The sequence below is a fragment of the Phacochoerus africanus genome, chromosome 16 (genome assembly GCF_016906955.1).
Source record: "Phacochoerus africanus isolate WHEZ1 chromosome 16, ROS_Pafr_v1, whole genome shotgun sequence".
Classification (NCBI taxonomy): domain Eukaryota; kingdom Metazoa; phylum Chordata; class Mammalia; order Artiodactyla; family Suidae; genus Phacochoerus; species Phacochoerus africanus.
Genome location: NC_062559.1, coordinates 34352836 through 34373129, shown reverse-complemented (window position 1 = coordinate 34373129; position 20294 = coordinate 34352836). Strand labels below are relative to the sequence as shown.

The following is a 20294-nucleotide window of genomic DNA, read 5'->3' as shown; positions in this document are numbered from 1 at the left end:
CTAGATAAGAAACAACATGAATCTTTTTTTCTTTACAATTACTATCCTGTTGCTTCCAAACAAAAAACAAAAACAAAAGAATCCTAATAGTTTACACTAAAAGCGGATAGAAATGTAACTAAAAATAGATTAAATCACGTATTTAAAAGATGAGGGCCAAGTAATAAAGTAAGCTAAGGGGTGGGAAATGAAAGTAGGAGTTAGTAACTAGAAGGAAAGGGTGAGGGCATAGCGTGGGCTGAATGAAAAAGGGCACAAGCAATTGGTAATTTCTAGTTTAATAGAAACCAGTATTAATCTCAATAAAGAACATAATATATAATCAGAATAATCTCTTCAGTATTGTGACCAGAAGCACTGTTGAGAATGTTTGAAAGACAAAGAAATGATGTGTGCCACATGCTAAATCTGTTTGCTAAATGGCATGAAATATAAGGGGCTTCTGTAATACAAGTAGCATCATGATGCTGGTGCCTAAGCAGAAGCCACTTAATTTCAGGAGTTTCCATCATGGCTCAGTGGAAACGAATCCGACTAGGAACCATGAGGTTGCTGGTTCGACCCCTGGCCTCACTCAGCAGGTTAAGGATCCAGCGTTGCAGTGAGCTGTTGTGTAGTCACATCCACAGCTTGGATCCTGCATTGCTGTGGCTGTGGTGTCGGCCGGCAGGCAGCTGTAGCTCAAATTACCTACAGATTCCTAGCCTGGGAATCTCCATATGCCATGAGTACAGCCCTAAAAAAAAAAAGCAATTAAAAAAAAAAAAAAAAGCCACTCAACTTCACGCTTTTTGGAGAAAGACGAAATGCAAATTTGTAGCTTTATTTATTACTGATATTAGATCTATATTAAATTTAATCTACAAATTGCAACATTCTAGGAGGCAACTTTTATCTCTGTCAACATTTCTTCAATGCTATATGTTATATTATAAAAGCATGTTTTACAGGCAATACACCATTGAATTAATTAAAATCAACTTGCAATTGACAAAACGCAGAGAATGCAGGTAAAATGTTGGATAAACCACAGTGCAATAATCTATGTAAACAACAGAACTACTCCCCCTTTACATGGTAAAGAGGGGAACGTAACCTGCTGAGGGACTGTTACTACACCATATGCTATAGACAAATGAACAACACATGAAGCCAGTAAAAATTTCAGCAGAGAGGAACTGAGAGGTTCAGTCATAAAGTCCCTGGAGATTCCAGTCTCCTGGAAGTAGAGCTTTTCCCCCAAAGCATTAACATCACTACCAAAGTGCTGCAGCCCGAGACTGGAGATTTTTAATAAGTGAAGTTTCTTTTTCAGAATTTAACACAGTTAGATGATGGCATCTGAAAACTTACTCTCTCTTTAGAAAAAAATACAAGTTTATATGTCAAACAGTACTTTTTTTGATATATTTTTTACAGAATAGCTTTTTGAAAGTCATTTCTAAAACTTTTCTACATGAATGAAAATTTTAGTATTAAACACACTATATTAATAACTGATTCAAAAAGTAAAAACAAAACAAAAAATCTAATATCTGAGAAGCATCATGGTTACATCATGTAGGAGGACGCTCACTTGATTTTTATTGCATTATCTTTAAAAACGCTATGTTTAACTCATAATGAAGAGCATTATACATTGCGAATTCTAACATGAGGAAAATAATTCGTTCATTTTATAGACCAGGAGTCTTATAGCCACATAACAAATTAGACTTGCCAAAGGCCACAGTGCTCACCACTAGTCTGTAAGCTGTCTTGACATTGAATTCATCTCCGTCATGTGACCTACGTTCAGAATAGTGCCCAGCATCTTGTAGAATCAATGCAGGATTCAGCCAACTATCTCACTCTTCAAGCTACTTCATCACAGACAGAACAGTAAGACTGCCATTTCCACTGACCTTAAGCAATAGTCCAAACAAAATTTAAACTGAAAAACTGGAAAGGCCATTATCTCCCTCTCCCACATTAGCAGATACTCTACGGACTGCAGACACTCACACGTGTTACCTGGCGTGCCCCATGGTCTAATTTCTCCAGAGGTGACATAGAGCAGAACTTGTGTTTTCTAAGAGCTTTATCACTTAACTTAACCAGTAGTTTGATTAATTGACCAGAAAGGAACATAGCAAAGTAGATAAGAGCTTGGACCGGGAAGGAAAACAGTTCTAGAGCAGGTGGTGTTTTTTTTTTTTTTGTCTTTTTAGGGCCACACTTGCAGCGTATGGAAGCTCCCAGGATATGAGTCGAATGGGAGCTGCAGCTGCCAGCCTCTGTCATAGCCACAGCCTATGCATGTTCTGAGCCACATCTACAATCTACTCCCCAGCTCATGGCAATGCTGGATCTTTAACCCACTGAGCGAGGCCAGGGATCAAACCCACATTCTCATGGATACTAGTACCAGGTTTAACATGTGCCTCTGCTATTACCTGTGTGAAAGGTTACACAACACCTCTTTGCCTTAGTTTCCTCATCTGTAAGATAATAATAAGCACATTGTAGGGTTATCATGAGATTAAATGAGCTAATGTTTGTCCCATACATGGGACATGCCTGCCACACAAGCATGTATGGATCAAGTGCCACATATCAGGGGCACAATGGCATGCCTATTACTAACAATTTCCTTGGAAGAGTTCCGGTAACCTCCCATAGCAATCTACAAAGGACCACATACAAATGCTCACAAGGGAGAAAATACAACTGTTGCAAGAAGAAAATCGAGGGCACCTGAATCACTGAATTACGTGTCCAGAATTAGGCCTCTCATTCCCATTCTGCTGCACATGGCTTATAAGCTATAGAGCAAACTTTCTAAAAATGCTGCAAGTCTCTGTTTGCATGATAGGAAAAAAGCACTATTGATAAAATCTGTGATTTTCACATACTGCTTGAACCACCGATGACCCCATAGTTTGGGGATCCAGGCCCTCATTCTTTTTCTCATGATTGGTAATAGTGAACTATATTCGGTATGCGCCGTATCAAGAGAGCAAGAGTGAATGTATTTCTGGAATAATAGTGTCACTTTCAATTCCTAGCGGAACAGCAGATACAGTGTGCCTGCTGGGATGTTTATCATATTATCAGAAGAATCAAGCCAGGATGGGAATGGAATCCATGTATGAAATGGCATAAGAGAATTTAAGACATATCAATTACAAAGCGCATGTATCAAGAAAATATAGATCAACTATGACGAAAAGACCTTCTGTGCTTGTTTTAACTTTTAAGAGACCCACAAACCAATAATCAGCCTTCATCTGTTTTAGCATTTCATGGCCCTTCTCATCTCTAAAAATAAACAAATTTAAAATTTCAAACTATTCTAAAATTATCTAACTTATTCTGAAGTTAAATATATTAATGTAACAATGCTTACTTATAACTTTAAACATCTCTTAAAATGAATTCTGAACATCAACACTTCTCACAAAATGACCCTTCCCTGGGTATCCATCTGTACAGAATATCATCCTTCAATTTTCACTACCTGCCTAATATCAGAAATAAAAGTTACACATACACACACACACACACACACACACACACTCACACACACACTCCCTCTCTCCCTCTCTCATGCAAGTCTTTTTTAAAAAATCTTGGGACCCTGGCCTCAGTCCCATTAAAATGATACTATAATCAACAGTGAATTGGCTACAAACACATGGACTTATAATAATACCATTTCACAATTGAACAACTCTACAATTTCCCCAGTCTTTCACAGAGGTAATCTCATTGTACATTTAAAAATGAGGCAGGAGCTCCTGTTTTGGCTCAGCCATAACAAACCTGCCTAGTACCAGGAGGACACAGGCTCGAACCCTGGCCTTGCTCAGTGTATTAAGGATCCTGTGTTGCCATGAGCTGTGGTGTAGGTTGCAGACGCAGCTTGGAGCCTACATTGCTGTGGCTCTGGTGTAGGCCGGCAACTGTAGCTCCAATTAGACCCCTAGCCTGGGAGCTTCAATATTTCAACATGCCACAGGTTGTGGGCCCTGAAAAAAAAAAAGCAAAAAAAGGGGGGGTAATACAAATTAGAAAACTGGGCAGACAGAGACTAATGACCTCCTACAGCCAATGAGTGACAAAACCTAATCTTGTAATTCCTGATTCAATGAATATTACCACACACACACACACACACAGAAGTATTTACGCACACACTGCTTAGAGCCATAATCTCTATTTTTATTGCATGTTTTATTTTTGAAGCTATGACCTTACCCCATGCAAAAACTGCTGGCCTCAAAGTTCACAGTGCTTACAGGAAATATGCAGCCTAAATCTTTTGGCCCTTGTTTGCTTATTTTTATTTTATTTTATTTTTATTTTTTGCCTTTTCTAGGGCTGCTCCCGCAGCATATGGAGGTTCCCAGGCTAGGGGTCCAATCGGAGCTACAGCTGCTGGATCCGAGCCGCGTCTGAGACCTACACCACAGTTCACGGCAACGCCGGATCCGTAACCCACTGAGCAAGGTCAGGGATCGAACCAGAAACCTCATGGTTCTTAGTTGGATTCATTAACCACTGCGCCATGATGGGAACTCCGTTTGCTTATTTTTAAGTTTCACTATTTCATTCTCCCTGCTTCAGAAATTATATTACCGTATGAAAAACTATTAACCAGGCTCCTATTGACTCTGGTAAAACAATTATTGAAAAAAAGAACATAACCTCATAAAGTATGTGCACGGTAACAAATATAATCCCTTCTTGGCACAAATACGCCAATTCAAATTGCTTAGAAAGAATCTGAAAGATGTTTTGAAATCAATACATGTGCAATATATGGTCAGAGGGAAATATGAAAAGCAGGCAAGGAATACATATATAACGCTTAACATTAAAAATTCCTCTAAGTGGGCTGGTCTTTTCAATAAAGAATAAAATGCCAACAAATCAGAGATAGATAAGACCCCTGCTGGCATACGAGGCATACAGAAGACACTTAATAGTTTCTTATTGCCTTAAGGTGCCTTTATATTTTACGAAAGCAAATACTGAGCTCTATTAAATTGAAAAGGATTTTTTAAAAATATATCAGAAATAAAGTGAAAGTCAGAATAAACTACTATCTTCATTTCCTTCTGAATCCTCCTGACACTATGTATTCCAACTCTACACGGCCAGGTTAGGATTAACTACACAGCACACAGTAACTTGTGGCTTCCATGTCTAACTCAGTAAATTTGAGTGTCAGCAGAAGATCAAGGAAAAGGTTTTACTAAAGCACCCAACACTTCCCCATCCTAACTTAAGTCTTTTTGTTTTGCTTTGTTTTGCTTTTTCAAATATGTCTAAGTGCATACCCAACCTCTTGCATCCTAACTACAAACCTCTCTCACCTATTCAAAGAAAAGAGTTAGAATGGTATTAGGTCAGCTCATGGGAAGATGAGTTAACAGTAATATGCCTAGCCTCTGGCAAAAAAAAAAAAAAAAAAGTTTGAACCCATCACTCCTATTTAAGAGACTGAAATTTTTATCTTAAGCAATAGGAACAAAAGGCTCTCATACTTTTGAATTTAAAAAGTCAAGCTTAAAGTCTAATTTTCATCCAGAAAAGATAAAAGACTTAACGAAACTCAGCCTGAAAGAAAAAAAGCCTGTCTCTACCCCTAGCAATCAGGGTGAGCACTTACATTTTTCCACGTTTTGATTTCTCTCTAAAATGAAGAAGATAAGATTATCTATCTTAAAATGTTGATATGGTTCTCCTCCCTCCAAGAGCTTCTTGATAGAGCTCTTGTAATCTTTGTAATTTCCTAGGCAATAAATGTATCAGCCACTTCTTACGTTCTCATGTTTGACTTTTGACCCCAGTTCCTGACACAGAGTTCCTAAATCCATTGGGATTTCACAAAAGACAGAAGTGTCTAATGGGATGACTCTGGGTGGGCTCTGGGATAGCTTCAGGATGCTAGCTGGTCACCAAAAAGACCAAGCCATGGTCAGAAGCTTAGAAATTCCAGCCCCACATCCCACACTCCAGGAGAGAGGGCTGGAGATTGAGTACATAATCAGGTCTCTATGATGAAGCCTCCATAAAAATTCCTGAATTATAGGGTCCAGAAAGCTTCTAAGTTGGTGCACACAGCCACCTACCAGGAGGACAGCACACCCAACTCCACAAAGACAGAAGCTCCTGCACTCAGGACCCTTCCAGACCCAGTCCTATGAAACTCTGGCTGTTCATCTGTATCTTTTTTTCACATAATAAACTGGTAAACGTAAGTATATGTTTCCCTGAGTTGTGAGTCATTCTAACGAATTAATAAACCTGAGAAGGAAGAAGTGGAAAGTCCAATTTTTAGCTGGTTGGTGAGAAGCACCGATGAAAACTTGGGACTTGTAATTGGCATCTGAAAGGGGGGCACTCTCACGCAACTCTTGTAGCATCTGATGCTAACTCCATATAGATAGTGTCAGGATGGAATTAAATTATAGGACACAGCTGGTATCAGAAAATTGGTCAGTATCAGAAAAAACCCACACATCTTCTATCAGAAGTGTTGTGAGTCTAATAGTGGTAGAGAATACAGAACAAAAGAGGTTTTCATTACAAGATTAAATGAAGAAATAGGTAAAAAAAAATTGTTTGTTTTAAATTTTTTATTAAGGCATAAATTACATAAAGTTTGCTTCTTCAAAAAGAGAAAGAAGACTCAAATTACTAGAATCAGAAATCAGAGGGGATATCACTACTGAAATAAGATTATAAAGGAAAACTAGAAACATTTGTACAGCAACATAACTAGATAACTTAGATGAATGCACCACTTCCAGAAAGACAAAAACTAGTAAAACTGTCTCAAAAAGTAACAGACAATATAAAAAGACCTATTACAAATGAAGAGATCAAAGTAACTTAAAAAAAAAAAAAAACAACCTTTCCATAAAGGCACAATTCTACATGGCTTTTCCATTAAATTTTACTAAACATATTAACAATTAAAACTATGTGTTCAAAAACTCTTCCAAAATAGAAGAGGAAGGAAAACATTTTAACACATTCTCTGAGACCGGTATTTCCCTGATACCATAACCAAACATAAAACATCACAAAAAAACACACAGATGTTTCTTATGACTACAGATACAAATATAGCAACCAGATACTAGCAAACTAAGTGGAGCAACACATAGGAAGATTTCCACATCATAACAAAATAGAATTTATCACAAGAAATCTAGGTTGGTTCAATATCTTGAAAATCAATTAATGTAATAATTCATACCAAAATAATAAAAAACAAAAATCACACAATTATCTCAATATATGCACACAAAGCCTTTGACTAAACCCAATACCTTTTTCATGGTAAAACAACAACAACCAAAAAACATGCAGCAAACTAGAGACGGATGTGGATTTCCTTAACTTGACAAGGGGCACCTATTAAAAACCCACAATTAACGTCATACCTAATGGAGAAAAACTGGCTGCTTTCCCCCTAAAGATCAGGAACAAGACAATGATACATGCTCTTGCCAGTTCTACTCAGAAGTGTATCAGAGGTTCTAGCCAGGATAATTAGGCAAGAAAAACAACAACAACAACAACAACAATAAAAGGAATCCACGTTAGATGGATGAAATAAAACTATTCACAAATGACATAATCTTGTATTTAGAAAATCTTAATCCACTACAAAACTTTTAGAACTTATAAACAAGTTGTGTAAGGGTACAGAATACAAGATCAATATACAAAATCAAAGTGTATTATATACACTTGCAATGAACTATCCAAAAAGGAATTAAGAAAACAACATGAAGACTTAAAAACAAAAAATACACAAAATAGTTTAAGTAATGGGGAATTTTTTTAAGAATAAGAAATATATTTTTTTCTTTTATGAAAAACAGAATATTTTACTTTATATTGGGGAATATACTTATTCACAAGTCAATATGAAAAATGTATTTGCCTCATTACAGTCTAAAAGTAACTTTCAACCTTAAAGTATCATATATGCATTAGATATGGAAAGAAGAACCAAAAAATTGAGTTTTCTCACATGAATGTCATTTGTTAAGTCTAAAGCAATTGTAAATATACTCACAAATGTTGATTGCCAAAAAAAAAGCATCAAACCTCCACCTTTTGCTGAGTCATGAAAATTAAAATATGCTGCATAAAAATTATGTAAAATCATTTAAACTCATTTAAACCAGAAAGAAAAATGAATGGTCCATGGTGTGGACTCTCTTATTGCCTGTGGCTTGTCAGTAATTCTCTTCTAGTTATGCAGTAGTGTTTAATACAGTTCATTTCTAACCAGTGAAAATTAGGAAGAATCTGACCTCTTTAATATCTTTTCCTTTATTCATACAATTCTTTTCTTCCAGAATACATACTTCACTTGATGACTAGCAATCCTCAAGTTCACTGATAAATGTGTATGAAAAAAAAAATAGGAAAAATATTTAATCTTGAAAGTATTCCAGGAAAAATTCATAAGAAAATGGTCAGGAAAAGTTTGTCACTACAACAAAAACCTGGTTTAATTATGGAGTTTCAAACTGCCCTACTTTTTGAACATTTGTCCTCTTCACTTTGCTCTTCTGTTAATTATTACTTTCTGTCTTTCCACGTCTCCAAATTTAAAAGGTGTAGGTGTCAAATAGAGTAATAGAGTGAATATAAAACTAAAGATCAGTCATCGTTGCCATGTAGTAACTGTAGATTCTTTAATCCATGAAATAACTAAAATCATTGTTACAATGACCTTTGGAGGTGACCCACAATTTTTTTTTTTTTTAGCCTAGATTAGTCTTTGTCAAAAAAATGTTCACTGAAAGTAAGGTGCTTGTGAGATTTCTTTTATTTACATGTGGGTACATCAAATATTGCAAGAAGATGGGTTTACCAGGAGTAGGAAAGCCCCGCAAGGTACTTGGAATCACAGAGGAGGAAGTTGAATCTTAGCTTCCTCCTTCCCTGCGTGCATTTACCAGGATCGTCCCATTCTTTTGCTTTAAAAATAAGGTCATCCAATTAAATGGAACAAGAAATCACTTAATACTGTGAGTGGGACATGGTATGCGCTTGGGTATGCCAATTGCTTTTCATATTATTATTATTTCCAACTAGTTAGCACCTATATACTCCCAGGAACCAGCAAGCATCTTTCCCATGAATCACAGAACCATGTAATAAAATTGTGTTGAAGTGAATGTACTAATTATTTTCGATTCAATTGTGCACACACATTGACACAACTTCTATTTTTTTTTTTTCATTCTGGCTGTTCTATGTAAGATATGCGCTTTGTTCTACAAATCAAGGAGAATTTTGGCACACTGGTTATTAGGTTCTTATGATGTTTCCAGGATAGAAAAATGCTATTCTTTAAAGTTAAACCCAGCATACCAAAGTAACATATTATGGTGCTTGGTTGATGCTACTGAAAAAGTAAAAGGACATTTAGTTTTTACAAGCACCAAATATTATGCCATTATTTCTATACTATCTTTCTATTATACAATTATAACTATATTATCTTACAATTATTATCCCTATGTGTAGACTTATTTAAATACAATTAGGAGGATGAATTACCTGATGCCCTTATCACCATACTATTTTTGCTGCCAGTAGACAATTTGCACATATGTTTAAGAGCCACATAATAAGAATGTCTTAAGATCACTGTGCCCAATTTCCCCTGCTGTGATTGGCTATAGAATCAGTAAAGCAGTATCTTCATGCGATTTTCCAAAGAAGGAATGGATAATAGCTCCTCTAACCACACACTATAAAACGTGCTTCTAATGAATGGTTTTAAATCTTTGTCACCCTTAACACTACAGATATTTTCTTATTTATTTATGTTTAGTTAATAGAATGGAAGCCCTATGAACGGGGACCTTGCTTGTCTTATGCACCGTTACAAATGCAATTCTCTAAATACTCTGACATATTATTAATGCTCAGTAAATACATTTGATAAAGCAGAGAATCATGCATTTGGCCACCCTGCAATGCTGAAATTGTTAATGGTTTGGAAAGGAGATATGGAGGAGCTAATGCATACATTTTTATGGGTGCCCCCAGCTTGATTCATAAGCTATGGCCCACATACACAGCTCATGTTTGGCAGCATGACAATGAGTCTAAACTTAGACGATCAGGAAGAGGCACTAAGGAAGGCTCTGATGCCCTAAAACACACTGCTGAACTTTCCAATTTTGAAAGTGGCTACTGGGATAATCCCAAACAAACGTCCAGCGTTATTTTATCTGGTTGCAGGCTGCAAACAATAACAAAGAATTGCCCTTAACTCTTTTCAGTAGTCTGATTAAAGCAAACACAAGAATAAAGTACACTGAGGGCGTCTTATCGTTGCTTCTGTGCTGTTGATTACTTCTTACAGCTAAAACCTATAGTTATAAATTTTGTAGCTCATCTGTCACTTTAGATATGCTCAAACCTTGCTTACACATAGAACAAGAATTGAATAAAATGCTTTGTATTCAAAAGCTTTAACAATAAATATTTCAACACAGTCATTTCTTACTCAATAAAATAAGCACAAAAAGCATAAAAAAGGAGATTTTTTTGGAATTTCTCTCCTCTAAGTGGCAGAAAAGGGAATGAATACGGAATTGATATATAAAATACAGAGTCCTATTTTTTTTTCCCTCCAAGTCCCACCCTCGGTACCGTCAGTTCTATTTACGTGTCCATCACTTCCATGTTTTCAGGACTCAATTACTCAGGGTGCTCAGTGGAACTCTGGGGCAGAATTCCCATTCGCTGAGCTAACAGCACTAAGGAAAGCAAATTCACTGTTCATTTTTCTGGTCCTACTACCACCAGGTACTGACCACTTTGATCCTATTCTATCTAAGGAAGTTATCAAGAAGGCCTCAACAGGATTCAGTCTCAGAGAAGGCAGGTGCTTCGGAGCCCAGCCCCCACCTCTCAACCTCTGCGACACATTCCATTCAAAGGGATCCTCAGATTCTCTGTAAACTCAAGAAAGCATTCAGCATGGATTCAAGATAGAGTTTGTCAGCCAACGAATCAACTGAAAAGGGGGGAAAAAGAAGATATTAAGTTTAAAAAATAGAATTAGAAAATAGAGCATGAAGTATTCCCATGAAAAAGTTAAGAGAATGACTTAAGGGGTTAAGAATTTAAAACAACAACAACAAAAAGAAAAACTCCATCATGTTCCTCAGAAAAAAATAGCTGGAGGTGGAGCTGAGAGTGTGTTTTGAGTAAAGGACAGTAATGATTTCAAGAATGGATTTAGTGAGAGTTCCCATTGTGGCTCAGTGGTAACCCGACTAGGATCCATGAAAATGCAGGTTCTATTCCTGGGCTTGCTCAGTGGTTTAAGGATCCGGCGTTGTCGTGAGTTGTGGTGTTAAGCTGCAGACACAGCTTGGATATGGCATTGCTGTGGCTATGGCTGTGGCTCTGGCATAGGCAGGCAGCTGCAGCTCTGATTTGACCCCTAGCCTGGGAACTTTCATATGCCGTGAGTGCAGCCCCAAAAAGCAAAAAAAGAAAAAAAAAAGATTTAATTGCAAATAAGAAAGAAAAAAAATCTGATCCTATAGATATATCCAATGAACCAAGGAACCTAGAGGCAGAGAGAGACACACACAAGGAAAATAAGATAATTCAAGCTAGTTTCTAAATAGTTTGGATTCTCTCAAGTGCTTATGTAAATTTAAATCTGGAACTCAGCAGATTCACTAATCACATCAACCCTAATTTGTACCATGACTTAAATGCTAAATCTTACAGACATAAACTGGCAGTTTTCTCTTAAATTGGTGCCTTGCTAGATTACATAAACTTTTATATTAACTATTATCTTATACCAAAAATTTAAACTATCATTTATATTAAATGCTAAAACATATTAAGTATTTATAAATGCATTTTAAGTGTTTATTTTGTGTCTGCATCTAAACCAAAAAAATGAAGAAAAGCTATTATGTTCTGCTTAACCCCATGCTGTCTGCAGATGGATGATGTGATATTTCAAGTAAGTAGTAATGTATGAACACTGTGTTTTTATGAAATGCATGTTAAAATTATGCCAATAAAATATCTCTGTCCTGGAAGGGAAGTAAACCATTTTGATGCATGTTAATGTAAGCTTTTACAAGGGATATTAGTCATATCCTCAAATATAGTTCTGATTACAAAACAAAAATATGCTGGAAATTCCATAAAGATCAAACTAATTAAAGTACTTAATTGCCTCTGACTAATTATGGAAATTGGCAAGCTCAGTAAGGAAACAAATTTTTTTTTTTTTTTAAAGAGTTTATATTTTAGGCCATAGCTTCCTTAGGCTTCACTTTAGCGGGAGCTACTTCTATCATCTCACATCTGATATTGCAAACTCTGTCCACGGAGAGTTATAAAGGGAAATGACTACATATGCATTCAAACTGGGACAAGCAGAAGCTATATTCTCAGACTGAAAGCCAGAAGTTATGTTGGCACTTTCCTCAACAGCTATATTGTACCTTGTTTCTCATTAGCATGACCTCTCATTTCTAAGTTTTGCTGTTGTTGCTGTTGTTAAAAGAGCAATTCCTCCTCTGCGGAGATCATCACTGGGCCTTTTACCTCTAGAGAATCAAGTGTCCGACTCAAGAAATTACAAATCCCCATGCAATACTTGCCATGAAACAAAAGAAAGAATTTTAGGCATAAAGGAAAGACCATGGACTCAGGAGTTCAACGGATAATGATTTTTTAAAAGCCGGTTTGGCGTCTCAAAAGGCCTGCTTGTGAGAACTGGAAGAAGTTACTTGATTTTTCTTGGTCTCATTTTCTGCATTTATAAAATGAAAGTAATAGCATGTAGCCTGCACTGTTGTCACAATAATAGAGAAAATATAAGGTGTGTAGCTCGTTTATGAAAACAGAAAGTGCCCGTGAATGGAAGTTATTATATTTTATATTCAATGAAAGAAATTTTTTCACATTATGGTTCACTCCTTATTACAGGTACATGAGCAGGCATGAATCAAAGAATACTCTGGGGTCTTCCCGAGAGAAATTCTAATTCTGCCTTAGGAATCAAAGAGAAATGAGGGGAAAAAAATCGTGAAAATTGAGTCAATAAGGAAATGTCCTTCTACATTCTTTAATCTACATTTAAAATTATTTGCAGTGCCAATTTCCATAAGCCAGTCTCCAAGGTGCCATTATTTATAAAAACTATATTGCATCAACTGAATTATGTATAGTATTCCAAAGGACAAATATACTGATAATTTGAAATCAGTGACCTAATCACAAATATTCGATTTCTCCAAATTCTATTAAACGAGGACACAATCCATTCACTCTCTCGCAGGCACTGAAAAAGCTTCCCTCCCCGTCTCGTTCTCCAGAGCTTCTGGCCTCACTACAGAGCCCACGAGGAATGCTTGTCGCAAGCAGTCCTGGAAAGGCTGTTCTTTCGTCCCGGCCTCAAGGCTGGTGTGGACACACCGGGGTGAGGAAGGCTGCTGTGCCAGTGGTAGAACTCAGAACAGCACTGTGAGTCCTGGTGTTACCTCCAGCAGGTCCCAGATACTGCTCTTAATGGCTATGCCACCTTTCATAACCATAGATATGAGTGTGTGTGTGTGAGAGAGAGAGAGAGATTCAATCTGAATTTAGGAGCATTCATTAGTGTATAGGAAACCACATCTACATCCCCCAGCCCATACCAATTACCCCACAATAGCATCTGTATCAAATTGGTAAAATAAGTCAATATGTAAGGAGAGAGAAAGATTTGCATCCAGTAAAGACACCATTGACAAAGATGCTCTCTTTCAGGCCCTACCAAGAAGTCTCTTTCTAGAAGGCTGCTGGTTGTTTTAAGCAGCTTTCTTGCCGATCTGTACGCTAATGTCATCACTGAATGGAAACAGTCCAAGGATTCACATCACTCCCACTAGAAGGAGAAGCTTCAATAAATCTCTAAAGCCATGGCGGTGGTCCAGTGCCTGTGCCACATGGCATTCCACCTGCCCCAAGAAGTTTCATTAAAGTCCCTTAAAGCTCCAAATAAAATAAAAATACCCAGATGTAAACAATCAAGTCTTCTTTGCAGTTGGGTTTTCTGAGTTCTGCGTGGTGGCTCTAAAAATTCCCCATGCTGTGTGTGTTAATGAGACCCTCCGTAGGCACCGTTAATACATAAAAGCAATCACCCATAACTCATAGGCCTCTTCCTTCTGACTATGTCTGACTCTCTTCATTTCATTTAGCAACTGGAAATAAAAGGTACGAGAGAGAAGTCGGTCTGTATGTCAGGAGGCAGGAAGACTGACGATCTAAAAGTAACAACAAAATTTTGAAAATCTATAGGTTCTGGGCACATTACCTCCAAGGATTTCTTTCTAAAAGATCTTGGCAATTACACACAAGAATATATTAAAATCAATAGATAAGTAAACAGCTATTAAACAAAACTGAAAACTCACTTTAAGTGTATTCCTAAGGGTCAGAACAAGACAATTTCTAAAACCTCATGAAAAGAATAGCAAGGAAATTAGAGAAAACTCTTTGCCACATTCCCTTGCATTACTTACTGGCCAACAAATCTGCTCAAATATTTAGTTCAATACGTGTAAATGACATGAGAAGTGCAATCAGAAATGAGCGATTAGCTTGCCTAGTTTTTTGAAATGTGGGGGAATACACTTTAAACTAAAAACTATAATGAGGACTTATATAATATGTCCATGCATAGAAAAATATCCTAAATTATCTCTTATTTGCAATATTTCATATTCAGTGTTTAAGTGAAAAAGCTCATAGGGTTCTATGAATTTTATAGGTAACTCAAAGCACTAGTATGGAAAATGAAATGGGCCTTGAAGCTTGAAGAAAACCTTATTTAAAAATCATACCCTTCCGATTGTCTCTTAAAAATCCAAAATAGAGGACAGGACTCCTTCGCCATAAAGCACATCAACATGCAGAATTTTCCACTGTCCTCGTGGCATCTATCGCCACACCCCCACTCTGGCGGTACTGTAGTCAATGCTGCTTCTGAACAGGAGCTCTCAATCTAGGGTGCAGACACCCAGGGGTCTACACGTAGAATGCAGGGATATCTGGAAATCTTAGAGGAAAAAAAAAAAAAATCTTTCCTTTGCTAACTTCTCCCTGAAAGTAATCATTTCATTCTATTGTGAATGGAGGAAAAAAAACCCCACCACCAAAAACAACACAGTCTTATCAGCAGTTGCTACGACTCCGTCACCGACATAAATTGCAGTACTTTTCCTTTCAACACCACCTTGGAGTTATGGTCATTTTTACACTAAGTGTTAGATCACAACACATTTAATACATTTAGATATATTATGAAGAAGCACATATACAGCGCATCGCAAATTTTAAAATATTCTAATAAATATATTCTTTATCTATAACTGGCTTCCCTTAAAATCCTACAGGTTTTATTCATTTAAAATTTTTTTCTGAGAAGGGGCCTATAGGCGGTAGAAGATTCGTACCAAAGGAAGCCATGATGCAAAGAAAAGGTACGAGTGTCTTTTTTTACCTTTTTAGGGCCGCACCTGTGGCAGAAGGAGGTTCCCAGGCTAGGGGTCGAATTGGAGCTGCAGCTGCCGGCCTACACCACAGCCACAGCAACACAGGATCCAAGCTGAGTCTGCAACCTACACCACAGCTCATGGCAACGCCAAATCCTTAACCAACTCAGCAAGGCCAGGGATCGAACCCGCATCCTCATGGAAACTAGTCAGATTCGTTTCTGCTGAGCCACAATGGGAACTCCATAAGTACCTTTTTCCAAGGAAATACCACACATGCAAACAGTGATGCCAATAGATGGGGCTTCTGTCACATGACTGTCACCAGACCTGGAGTTACGGCCGTGGTGCTTCTCATTCCCTCATGCCTCCTTAGGCTTCCATTCCTCTTTTCTATCCACTACACATCCTAATATCATTCCCCTCCATTGTTTTAAGCATCCAGGACCATATCTCAACTTTTATCAGGCAGGTTAAAGAGGGAATCAATTTCAATATAAAACCTAAGAACCTATCCAGCTCTTCAAGAACCTTTGGGATTCATATATCAAGAACAGGGTCAGACGGAGACAACAGTGGGAAGAGGCCACACGTGTGTTTTTGGAAATGTCCCCTTAAAATCTTCTGTAACTCTACCCTTTTTTTAAGTTTTAGCATATTCCTGTCTCCTTAATAGAGTCTAAATTATTCTACTCAGAGTAGAATTTTTTCCCCCCATAAATGTACACACTTTTATACAGGGGAAAAAAAAAGCATGGGTAAATAAAATACAAGTATGTTGTTGGGGCCACTGCACACATGCAGTGGGTGACAAAAGGTGACGTAGAAGGGGAGTAAGATAGAGGTGTTCCCACAACTGACGGGTCCCAAGGAAATCAGGTCCCTTTTTTTCTCATTAATGGAGGTCTTATCCTCCTTAACGCATCAGTGATCCGGCGTTGCCGTGAGCTGTGGTGTAGGTCGCAGACATGGCTCGGATCCCGTGTTGCTGTGGCTGTGGTGTAGGCCAGAGGCTACAGCTCTGGTTAGCCCCCTAGCCTGGGAAGCTCCATATGCCGCAAATGTGGCCCTAAAAAGCAAAACAAAAACAAAAAACCAAGAGTACAGGATAGAATACAGTGCTTTAGATGCAGGATTTTAAATCATCATCATGATGATAACAGGAAACACTTAAAAGAAGCTTACTATATGGCAGGTATTGTTTTAAGGGTTATATAAATACAGACTCCCAATTCTCTTTATGAGGCTCACAAGGGTTATTTACAGAGGAACCAGCTGAAGCACGGGTGTCTTAAATCATCTGTCTAAAAGCACTTCTCAGTAACTACAGATCTGAGAAGCAAATCCCCCGAGCCTGGGGTCTTAGGCATTTCACCAAATTGCCCCGTCAGAATATGGCTTACCCCGATACAGATGATACTGCATTGAAAAGGAAAATTATTCCTTTAAGAGGGTGAGAGATGAAGGAGATCAGGCTGACGGACACCTGCCGGAGAAGGAGAATCCACCAGAGGAAGGGTCCCAACCTTGTGCTGGGCAGGGTTCCTCTGGGGAAGACGCGTAGAAACCATGCTTGAACTCCCCCTCCAGCTTCTGTTACTCTGCCTCCCTGCTCTGCTCTTGTCAGCCCCGGTCAGAGCCTGACTTAAATTCTCTGGGGCTTTTGTTTTAACAAAAGCCTCCACCTAAAGGTGGTATTCCACTTTTCAGGTCAATTCATGGTGCTCAGCAGCAGGAGCTGCCTGACAAAGCTGAATCCTGGAGTTCAAGGAGGAACTATTCGGCCCTGGGAGGAGCTCAGGGTCAGGAGAGTCAGGCAAGCTTGTGTGATGGGAAGGGGTTCATCAAGGCCACAAGGTAAACTTGGCACTTCTTCTTTTTTTTTTTTTTTTAATAGTTGATTTGCAGTGTTCTGTCAATTTCTGCTGTATGGCAAAGTGACCCAGTTATACAAATATATATATTATCTTTTCACATTATCCTCCATCATGTTCCATTACAAGTGATTAGATACAGTTCCCTGCACTGCACAGCAAGATCTCATTGCTTATCCACTCCAAATGCAACAGTTTGCATCTAATAACCCCCAACTCCCAGTCCATCCCACAAACTTGGCCATTTCTGCCATCCCTCCAAAGAAAGAGACAGGGCATTACTCACATTAGCTTGTTATTAGGTTATTAATCGTGTAAATTTACCTCCACTCATTCAATAGGGAAGGTTTCTGACCTAAAAAGGTATTTTTTGAAGCTATTTTTAAGCCAAGAACCTTATTCCAACTGACTAACTTCAAGTAAGACCAGACCTATAAAAATGGCTTACACGGAGTTCCAGCGGTTAAAGGATCTGGAGTTGTCCCTACCGTGGCTCTGGTCACTGCTATGGTGTAGGTTTGATCCCTGGCCTGGGAATTTTCTGCCCAGCCAAAAACTTAAAAAAAAAAAAAAATTTCTTTTAAATGGCTAACAAAGACATTTCTCGTGTTCAAGGACCAGTCCAACTTCATATTTATACAGTACCATGCTATTGAAAAAGCACCCTGAAACACTGACTGGGGGAGGGGTGAGCAGCTTTGCACAAAACGGCAAGGAGAGATAAACAGCTCCACTAAAGACAATCCAGTAGAAACTGGTGAGAAGTCCTTTCCCAGGAAACCTAAGCGCTAAATGCTTCCTATTAACATCACCCAGGTATCCTAGTCACACTGATCAGGATAAATGAGGCGAGAAAACTGCCTGCAGGAAGCCAATGGGAGAGAGCTCCCGAGAATGGTCTATATGCACCATGAGTGCAAGCGTGCTACTCAAAAAAACTTAACAGCATTTTACACTTCACTGTGCCTTTTTCTCCAATCAGGACTCTAAAGGCATATCTCAAAATCACGGTTTATCCCAAAGGGGATAAAAGGAGCAGAGAAACCGGTCCCCAAAGCAGAAACTTTCCCTCTGTGGCCCCAGAGTCCTCTGTATCCGTTTTAACTATTGAAGACATCAGTGCTTTCAGGGAACACACATCTTTAATGAAAAAAAAAAAAAAAGAAAGAAAGAAATACTACAAGGGCCTGCCAGGATGGAAATTAGCTCAACATTAATGACCAGAAAACTGTGCTAATACTTAATAAATATGGTGGAGTTATTTTCTCAATAGCTTTTCTTTAATGTTTCTACACTCTACTCATAGATTCTCCTTTAATGTTCCTATCACTGATAGCCCTATGCACAGAAAGTAATCCAAAGAAGAAAGATGTGCTGGTCCACATTCTCCTAAGTCCTACAAATAATGTAGAAATGATGGCATCCTTTAAGCCAGAACTAGGGTAAAGATGAAGGTAAGGGGATAAGGGTGACATTTTTTAATACAGTGAAGTTTTAGTTATCAGTCTTCTTAGCTTTTATGACCTTGAACTCACTTGGCTTAAGATTTCTTCACTTCCATCCCACCCCAGCGATGGAGAGCAGAAGGACTTGGGGGTGGGAAGGAAAGACTCACCCTATCTTTTAAGAGCAAAGGATGCCTCCTCGCCTAAGTGTCTGTTCAAGCTAACTGCTATCATAGATTAGCCTTAATATATCTGTTCGAGTATAATAAGGTTTTGTTTACAGGACAACCACCCAGTTTGGTGTGTGTGGGGGGGGTGAGGTAGAAGGGGAGCTGAGGTATATGTCCGTGAAGTAATTTCAGTTGTACCACAAGCGCAAATTAAAGTGGCCAGTTGTCAGTATATCAAAATAAATAATGACACAGAAAAAAACTGTCTGCAGATATACATTTTAAAGCATCATCTCACACCATTTTTTACACTAAATTAAATGTCTGGCCAATAGCTAAAATCACTGATCACTGAGCTAGGAGGTGTATGCTTTATCATTTCCTTTTATTTCCAGAGCAGCGTGATGGTTATTATTTTTTATTCCTCTAAGCTTTCTAACTACTTGCTCTATTTTTCATGCTCAAGGTAAACAATGACATCTAAGGGAAAAAAAATAAGAAAAAAAACAAGGTTTTCTCTGATTCTACTAGTCCTTCAGGCTCTGGTGTAAAATTAAACCTAGCATCATCACATTGCCAAATTCAGACTACGGATCTTCCTCATTTATCATCAGATATAGCTTTAGAGTCACCAAAGGTGAAAATTATTTTTGTTTGTCATAAAATGTGACATACACAACAAAAATGTAGGATTTCAGGAACTATTTCACTCTTTCAAGCACTAATAGAATAAAAACAAGAGCAATGCAGAGATTATTGACTGAAAGTAGTTGAAAGAATGGGTATTGGAGCCGATCACAGGCAGATCCAAATGCCCTGAGTGGATATTTCACTAGTAAAATGTGACCTCTGGCAGGTGACAATCTCCGGAGCCTTGGTTCCCTCAAGCGTTCTAGCCTCAAAAGCTATACTCTTTACCACGGTGGGCACACCACTCCTTTATATAAAACAGGATTATTAATCTACCTTGGTACACAGATACGTGCGTATCCGTGCATATCATCACGTAAAAGAAATACATTTCGTAACAATCTTGACTAGGCAGTTTGAATAACTAAAAACTGAAGCCAAGGAGGGCAGGCCGGTGTGGCAAGTCTGACTGTCATCTTAGCTGAATGAAAATACACGTGAAACATCTAATACCAAGGCTGACACACAGCAAACATAAATCATGCTACTTCCTTTTCCTTGGAGCAGGCTCTCAAGAAAGAAATGGAGTGCCCACAGCATATCTAAAATGAGAGGTAGGAGAAC

The 20294-nt window shown here is 38.1% G+C and overlaps 1 protein-coding gene across 5 annotated transcripts in view; it reads right to left on the bottom strand.

Moving 5' to 3' along the window:
• Positions 1 to 20294, bottom strand: part of IMMP2L (inner mitochondrial membrane peptidase subunit 2) — a 916780-nt gene that overhangs the window by 542728 nt on the left and 353758 nt on the right. Inside the window, exon 6 of one of the 5 annotated variants that reach the window (XM_047763799.1) lies at positions 3943 to 4010. The exons of the other annotated variants lie outside the window; for them this stretch is intronic. Within the exon in view, the coding sequence (XP_047619755.1) occupies positions 3965 to 4010 (46 nt within the window). The 3' untranslated portion in view covers positions 3943 to 3964. Of the gene's footprint in view, positions 1 to 3942; positions 4011 to 20294 lie in introns of those variants that run through there. 5 annotated transcript variants of the gene reach the window in all.